This window comes from Elephantulus edwardii, unplaced genomic scaffold (assembly GCF_000299155.1).
Source record: "Elephantulus edwardii isolate Elephantulus edwardi_28Jun2011 unplaced genomic scaffold, EleEdw1.0 scaffold00283, whole genome shotgun sequence".
Taxonomy (NCBI): Eukaryota; Metazoa; Chordata; class Mammalia; order Macroscelidea; family Macroscelididae; genus Elephantulus; species Elephantulus edwardii.
In genome coordinates this window covers 1,611,547-1,619,778 of record NW_006400033.1, presented here as the reverse complement: position 1 = coordinate 1,619,778, position 8,232 = coordinate 1,611,547, and the positions used below count along the sequence as shown (strand labels likewise).

At 43.5% G+C, this 8,232-nt stretch overlaps 1 protein-coding gene across 1 annotated transcript; it reads left to right on the top strand.

Moving 5' to 3' along the window:
* The first annotated feature begins 749 nt into the window (after positions 1-749).
* MAT2A (methionine adenosyltransferase II, alpha) lies at positions 750-7,084 on the top strand. The gene is made up of 9 exons (XM_006900375.1): positions 750-876; positions 2,864-2,941; positions 3,047-3,169; positions 3,451-3,563; positions 3,644-3,787; positions 3,994-4,212; positions 4,437-4,619; positions 4,757-4,890; positions 5,476-7,084. Exons 1-9 carry the CDS (start codon positions 786-788, stop codon positions 5,576-5,578), a joined length of 1,188 nt encoding a protein of 395 aa, XP_006900437.1. The 5' UTR covers positions 750-785; the 3' UTR covers positions 5,579-7,084.
* Positions 7,085-8,232: the final 1,148 nt, after the last annotated feature.

Genomic DNA, 8,232 nt, shown 5'->3' with positions numbered 1-8,232 from the left:
CACGGATGGCAGCCTTCTCATGACTCATTTTCGGCCATTTCCACTGCACAGGCATTAGCCAAGAAATTACTAGCACTAGGAGGTAGCCCCTCAGGATTTCCAGCGGCTAGCAGCTGGCAGGGTGGGGATGGACAAGGCCGTCCTTGGCATAGGACGCTGACCAGCCAAAATGGCCACTTTCACATGGCTGAGGACCCCCTAGCACTGTCACCAAGGTATCTGAAGGAAGATTGTCAGAACGAAGCTAAGAAACTAAAGGTCAAAATCCCCACCGCCTCCCGCTGTCACCGCGAAGAGACACGACCCCCTGGTCAGAGAGCCCCCAACGGTCAAATGGGAAGTGCCATATCACAAAACAGGGGAGAAGATTGGTAAAGGCCGACTCGCTTTTCGTTATGCGTTAAGCACGAATGGCTATAACGCCCGAGTCTACCCATATTCCCATTTAAGCCTCGTTAGAACCGCTTAAGATGGGTGAAATATTCGCAGGAGGGGAGCGTTCCCTGTGTCACTCCCCTCGCCCGGTAAAGTGGTTCAGTCCAAGGATCGCCCTTGGCGCCCCGCCCCTTTGCCTCAACACCCGCGCGAATGGCGCAGTGGCGCGCGGCGCGAAGAGGCGGGACCTAGCTGGGCGCGCGCGGCTGTCTCTGTATAAAAGTCGATCGCACGGCCCGCGGCCTCGTTTGCTCCGCGGCGCCTAATTGAGCTGTTGTATAGGTTGTCCTTGCTTTACCCGTTTTCTTCGCCTCATCGCTCCTCAGTCCTTTCAGCGACACACCACCAAGATGAACGGGCAGGTCAACGGCTTCCATGACGCGTTCATCGAGGAGGGCACTTTCCTTTTCACCTCAGAGTCTGTGGGCGAAGGCCACCCTGGTGAGACGACCCGCCTGCCGTTAGGCGAAGGGTGGGGGCAGAGGGCTGGGCGAGGTCTGCGCAGGTTACGGGCTTAGGCCGGGCCGTGGGGAGAGCTGCGGCTGCGCAGCCTCCTCGTGGCGCCACGGGTGCTGAGCGGTGGCCGCCGCTCCCCTCCCCCACCGGTTCCCGTCCGGCCGCTCGCCGCTGCGTGTGGAAGATTCCAGAAGGGAAGGGTGGGGGCCGCGGGGCTTGCGTCTGGCCGTGGAGGGACCGGTCTCCTCGTCTCTACCCCAGGACCTCGAGTGCGCGGCCGGCTTTCGGGAGCGCGCGCCCCGCATTGCAGCCGCGACCACGTGGTGGCCGTGTGTGGCCTCCGGGTTCCGTCCGGCGAGGGCGGGTGAGAGTCCCCTCGGCCGCCGCTGTCCGCCCCACGGCCTTGCACAGCGGTGACAGCCGCCGCGCCGACCAAATATAGCGCCCGTCGGAGTAGCACCCCATATTTGGAGGGCACGGGAGTCGTGCGCGCCGCCACGCGCCGGCCTTCCCTTTCTAGGCCTCACGTCACGCAGAGTTGGGCTCCATCCTCTGCGCTTTGTCCCATCATCCGCCATTATGGAGGTCGCTTACACGTGAACGGGTGACGTCTAGGCCTGAAAAGATAACTGGGGCGCGGAGGGGACTGGCTTCTGGGTACGCTCAGTTTCAGCCTCTGCCCCTTATTACACTGACGTACACCCACAGGCACCCCCCACAGTTGCAGCTGCAGGGTCTCAGTGTTGTGGGTGGAGCAACTTAGTGGTCGCCGGATGGGACAAACTCAAGCGATTGCGGATTGCTCACGGTCAGGTGGTTTGGGGTTTTCGTTGGGAGTTCCATCCTCCCCACTCCTATCGGTTATTTATTTAACCAAGTCTGACTGTTTAAATTAATCATTTGAGCCGCAGGCTTTCATAATTGTTAACCTGGAGGCTTGAACCTCTCGCTTGGCCTCTATACACATTCTGCTTACATTTTTCTTAAGGATGGTTACATAAAATTCAGCAAAAAGTGGTGTTTAGGGGTGTTTGTTCCCCTTCTAATTGTTACTATATGAGCATTTGATGGGGAGAAAATTCAAAGATTCAGAATGTATTGTTAATGCTTGGGACCTTTTCCAGTCTGTTGAATTCCTTCATTAACTAAAACAGTTGTTACTTTATTCCTTCCAGTAACGGGTTCATCTTTCTATTGCTCACGTGTTAATTGATCTTTTCTTGATACTGATAATTTAAAACCAGAATAACGTACTGCGTTCTAAGAAAATGATAACAAGATGAGGGAAATGACAGTTAGCCCTCTGCCTGGTTAGCTATAATCCAAACTTTAAAATTTGTAGGCAGATGTGTTGGCTTCATGAAATATGCTGTAAAGCTGCTAAATGTTTAATGTATTTTAATTTTGTTGTGATTTTTGTGAAAGTTTACAAAGCAAACTTAAACTGTGTATCTGTTAACTGTATTTCTAATTTTTATCCTTTTCGTTTCCATCATTGGTAACCATCCAAGAATGATGCTCTCTATTAACCTTTGTTTTGCCTTTTATAATTGTGATATTATGCAGTGTCCTTTTGTGATTCTTATTTCCATACTTACACTTTTAAAATGCATTCTTGGTCTTTTTGCCACATTATGGTGCATAGGTTTTGTATTTAATAGTGGACATTGTTTTGAAGTATTCTTAAAGATGAAAACCAAGCCCTCTTGAGGTTTGACGCATATATCTATCATAATGGGTTAAATGAAGCCTACTGCAAGTCCTTATTTGAATTGATGGAGTGAAACTGAATTAAGACAGCAGTGTCAAATTCTCCAGTAACATGCAGCTCTACATCTAGCACTTTTTGGCAAGTGGCTTATGATAGAGCACTTCTTTAGTTAGCCATCAGTTTCATATTTCCATACTTTTATCATTAAAGAGGGGTTTGAGGTATTTAAAATAACAGTTTGTTGAAATTGTATTTTTTCAGATAAAATTTGTGATCAAATCAGTGATGCTGTCCTTGATGCCCACCTTCAGCAAGATCCTGATGCCAAAGTGGCTTGTGGTAAGTTCAGGATTTGTGCCTATTTATCAATTGATAAATATATGTAATAGGGAAATTTTATAAGTGATAAATGAATGCAACTGTTTGTTTGCTTGTTTTTTAAAGAAACTATTGCTAAAACTGGAATGATTCTACTTGCTGGAGAAATTACATCCCGGGCTGCTATTGACTACCAACGGGTGGTTCGTGAAACCATTAAACACATTGGCTATGATGACTCTTCCAAAGGTGAGTTTTTCTGGAAAAGAGTTTTCTTTTCTAAAGGCTTCGTTTTTCTCAGGTTAATTTGTGTGAAGGTGGAAAAAACTATCCTAGAATGTTCTGATAATCTTAAATGCAACTTAGATATGTTTAGTATATGTTAAGTCATTTGTCCTACTTTTTCTTTCACTCGATTCCATCTTCTAAAAGTACATTTAGGGATACTTGATTTATTTACCAATGTTTCTAATTCCAAACAAAGTAGGTTATTGGTTTTGTTTTTAAACAAGGCATTTTTCTATTTAAAGGGTTTGACTACAAGACATGTAATGTTCTTGTTGCCTTGGAGCAACAATCACCAGATATTGCTCAAGGTGTTCACCTTGATCGGAATGAAGAGGACATTGGTGCAGGAGATCAGGTATTCTAAGAGGCTGTTTGCCATATTTTTAACATTGACTCCTGAAGCTTGGATTGATATTAATGCCTTGCTTTTTCTAGGGCTTGATGTTTGGTTATGCCACTGATGAAACTGAAGAATGTATGCCTTTAACAATTGTCTTAGCACATAAGCTTAATGCCAAAATTGCTGAACTACGCCGCAATGGCACTTTGCCTTGGTTACGCCCAGATTCTAAGACTCAAGTAAGTGATGATTTGAGGACTATGAAAAATGAATTTAAAAGTTAGTCTCACTATTAGGTTTCCACAGAAACTGTTTTATGCAGTTACAGCTGATTGGGGGGGGGCGGGGAGGACACCAGAAAAAGTAGTTTGTATCTTAAGATAGAAAATGGGAGTATAAAGCTATTGTTTGGCACCACTGTTCTAATAACCTCTTTATCTTCAAGGTGACTGTGCAATATATGCAAGATCGAGGTGCTGTGCTTCCCATCAGAGTCCACACCATTGTTATATCTGTTCAACATGATGAAGAAGTTTGTCTTGATGAGATGAGGGATGCTTTAAAAGAGAAAGTCATCAAAGCAGTTGTGCCTGCGAAGTATCTTGATGAGGACACAATCTACCACCTACAGCCAAGTGGCAGATTTGTTATTGGTGGACCTCAGGTAAGGTCTTAAAATGGGACCAGTGTTAGGTTCTTTTCACTCTTTTGTGATGGTTACTTGGCAAAATTTTGGTTCTCACCACTTTTTTCCTAGGCCTTCTGAAGTCTTCTTGTCAAATCTTAAGGATATTTGATGAGTAATTCAATAGACATATAACAACCTCATCTAGAGCCATTCATTGGAAAGGCTTAGGCCTTTAGGTAACTTAAATCCTATGTTTGCAGGGTGATGCTGGTTTGACTGGTCGGAAGATAATTGTGGACACTTACGGTGGTTGGGGAGCTCATGGAGGAGGTGCCTTTTCAGGAAAGGATTACACCAAAGTGGACCGTTCGGCTGCATATGCTGCCCGTTGGGTGGCAAAATCTCTTGTTAAAGGAGGTCTTTGCAGAAGGGTTCTTGTTCAGGTATTTATATTCTTCTATAAACAACTAGTGTGGTTTTTAAAATTATAAGGGGAGTGGAGGGATATGTATAGCAGTGTATTCTAGCAACTGTTTGCATCTTTTTTGTTCACTGGCTCATGACATTTTAATTCTTTCAGGTCTCTTATGCTATCGGAGTTTCTCACCCATTATCTATCTCCATTTTCCATTATGGCACTTCTCAGAAGAGTGAGAGAGAGCTATTAGAGATTGTGAAGAAGAATTTTGACCTCCGCCCTGGGGTCATTGTCAGGTAAAGATGGTAAAAAGTCTATTGCTAGTGTAAACACGTTAGGGTGTGGGTTTATATATGCTAGTAAAATTGAGGAGCTGGAACAGAAGAATAACTCCTGAGGGGAAAACTTTTTTTATTTCCACACTGGACTTTTTAGAACCATAATGTTATGCTTCAAGTTGCTTTTAAGTGAAAGATTAACTTAGAAAATAAAAAACTTTAGTGTTCCATGTCTTCAGACAAACTAGCCAAGAAAATCCTACATGTTTAATAGAGGCCTTTGTGCTACTGAGGACTTTTCATTTGGCACTGCTCTAAAAGGTGGTTCTAGATGGTTTTTTAAATATCCATGTAGAGTGGGGCAGTGGGACATTGGTAAGTATTCCATGATCTTAGATAAGCTTTTGACAGTTGAAATTCCTCAGGATAATTACAGCTTTCAACACCAGGGAAGTAACAAACACTTTTGCCACAAACTTTTTTCCTAGCATATCCCAGTGAACTGAACTCATTTGCCAGAGCTCTTGAAAATGAGTCTTGCTGATTGTTTTGCTTTATTTTAAATGAATGCTACATATTAAGTTACGGACTTGTATATTCCAGGGATCTGGATCTGAAGAAGCCAATTTATCAGAGGACTGCAGCCTATGGCCACTTTGGTAGGGACAGCTTCCCATGGGAAGTGCCCAAAAAACTTAAATACTGAAAAAGTGTTAGCCTTTTTTCCCCAGACTTGTTGGCGTAGGCTACAGAGAAGCCTTCAAGCTCTGAGGGAAAGGGCCCCTCTTCCTAAATTTTCCTGTCCTCTTTCAGCTCCTGATCAGTTGCAGTCACTCTGGTCAATAACGTGAATTTAGCTTTTGTGGGGGACTGTAAACTGGGCTTGTTATTCTGTCCCTGGTGTTTTGTTCACCATTTTAATGAATTTAGTGAGCATAGGTGATCCATATAACTGCCTAGAAACAGACAACACTGTAGTAAATAATGCTTTGAAATTGAGCCTTTGTGCCCTACCACCCAACCGTCTAAAATCCTAATGGCATTTTCTTAACCCACAAAATGCGGAGGGGAAAAAAGTCCTTGTAATGTGCACGTAAAGTACTCGTAGTTCCATTATATAGCTTCTGTCTGGCAATGCCATAGCTCTGTCAGCATGAATTTGTAATGTCTTGAGCTATATTATGAATGTGAAGCCTTCCCTATCCTCCTAACTTGATTAATTTCAAATTATGTAGTTTTCGTCAGGGAGTGTCCCCTATCCAATCAGTCTTACATGTAGCGCAAGTTCCAGTTGGAGTTCTAGCCTGACGTGAAGAAAAGGCAGTTACCATTAAACCATCTCCCTGGTGCTTATGCTCTTAATTGCCACCTCTCTAAATAGCACCAAATCAAAATCTCTCCACTTTAAACTGTCTTTTGGAGGACGTACGTAATAAGGTTTTTATTTAGTAAACCAACCCTATGCATGGTTTCAGCACTAGCCAAACCTCACCAACTCTTAGTTCTAGGGAAACAGGCACTTGGCACCCTTGTGACGTCACAGGGTAGTACCTAAGGGTCTGTAGGTTGCACACTTTGGTACCAGATAATTTTTTTTTTCTTTATAAGAAAGAGTACTCAAGAGTACTCAACACTGCACAATAACTCCTCCCAGGGTTTTAACTTTGTTTTGTTTTCAAAACCAGGTCCAATGATCTTTCTGAACAGCTGGTGTAGCTACAGAGAAACCAGCTTCCTTCAGAGAGCAGTGCTTTTGGCGGGGAGGAGGAAATCCCTTCATACTTGAACATTTTCTAATTGCTTATTTATTGTATTCTGGGGTATGGCGTAAGTACAGAGAAGCCATCACCTCAGATGGCAGCTTTTACAAGATTTTTTTTTTCTTCTCAACACCATGATTCCTTTAATATGTTTCCAGCATTCCCAGGTAGGCCAAGGTGTCCTACAGAAAAACCTTGGGTTAGACCTACACAGGGGGTCTGGCTGGTGTTAACAGAAGGGAGGGCAGAGCTGGTGCGGCTGGCCATGGAGGAAGCTGACTTGGCTGGTGTGGTACAGAGAAGCCAGCTTGTTTACATGCTTATTCCATGACTGCCTGCCCTAAGCAGAAAGTGCCTTTCAGGATCTATTTTTGGAGGTTTATTACGTATGTCTGGTTCTCAATTCCAACAGTTAAATGAAGATCTAAATAAAATGCTAGGTTCTACCTTAACCACTGTCTCTTATTCTTTCTAGTGTTTTGATATTTCAAAACATTGTATATGCACTTTTAACTCTTGAGTTATTTCTTTAATCCTTCCTGTAGCTCAGGGAAATAACTGACTGACCCAATTAAGCAGGTTATAACTCTCAAGATCCTCTGCCACTAAGAAGAAAGCTTGTCTGCATTGCTTTTGGGTTGATGATGCATTAGCCAAAGTTCAAATCATCTTATTGCAGCACTTAAGTCCTCATGTATTGTCAATAACCTGTTGCCCCTGGTTTACATGGTAAGTCTTAGTGAAGGATGCCTTGGAGAGCGTGGTGCTGGAAATGACATTACATTTATTAGATTATGTATAAAGTCAGTGGAAAAAGCCACATTGAGTTTCCAAAAGATTATATATAGATTTATCCCTAGAAGTTTGTAGGGGTCTATCCATTATAGAAAACACTAAACAAAGATTCTTTTTTTTTTCCTTTTAAATTTTTTTAATTATTTTTGTGTGAGTGTACCATCAAATCAGATCTGACTGATATAGGAGGAGATTGACCCTCCTTCCCCGGCAGAGCATCTGGTGTATTGGAACCGTTGCACCTCTACAATTGTAGTTGCAGCTCCTTACCACTAGGCCACCAGAGCTCCCTTAAACAAAGATTCTTAACCACCAGACCTATAGGCAATATAATGATGGGTGGAGAAGAGCAAAACTGTCAACATCTTGTTTGGATCCACAATTAATACCAGCAGACAGGAAATGAGACACATTGCACTGGGGAAATCTGCAGTTAGGAACCTCTAAAGTCATGATTCAGTCTTGCTAGTCACTTGCTGTGTATCTGAGAGCTGGACAGTTAGGATAAAAGAATGGATGCCTTTGAGCTGTGGTGTTGGAAAAGAATACTGAACTACCAAAAGAACAAACATCTTAAAGAGAGTACAAACAGAGTGCTTGCTCTTTGGAGGTTTCACTTTGGGTGTATTGCTAAGAAGGGCTATTCCTTGGACATGATTCTAGGAAGGTTGAAGGGTGTGAAGGAGAGGAAGACCCTAGACCAGGTGGACTGACACAGTGACAGCCACAATAGGCTCTAGTCAGGAAGTCTGAGAATGGCATGGCATAGAATAAGGTTTAGTGATTCTACTTTTTGCCTCCTAAA

Excerpts from the sequence above, each read along its gene's own strand:
- MAT2A (XM_006900375.1), top strand. The coding sequence starts at position 786 with ATGAACGGGCAGGTCAACGGCTTCCATGACGCGTTCATCGAGGAGGGC. Across the intron at positions 3,564-3,643 it reads ACATTGGTGCAGGAGATCAG|GGCTTGATGTTTGGTTATGC; the intron begins GTATTCTAAGAG and ends TGCTTTTTCTAG. Across the intron at positions 4,620-4,756 it reads GCAGAAGGGTTCTTGTTCAG|GTCTCTTATGCTATCGGAGT; the intron begins GTATTTATATTC and ends TAATTCTTTCAG.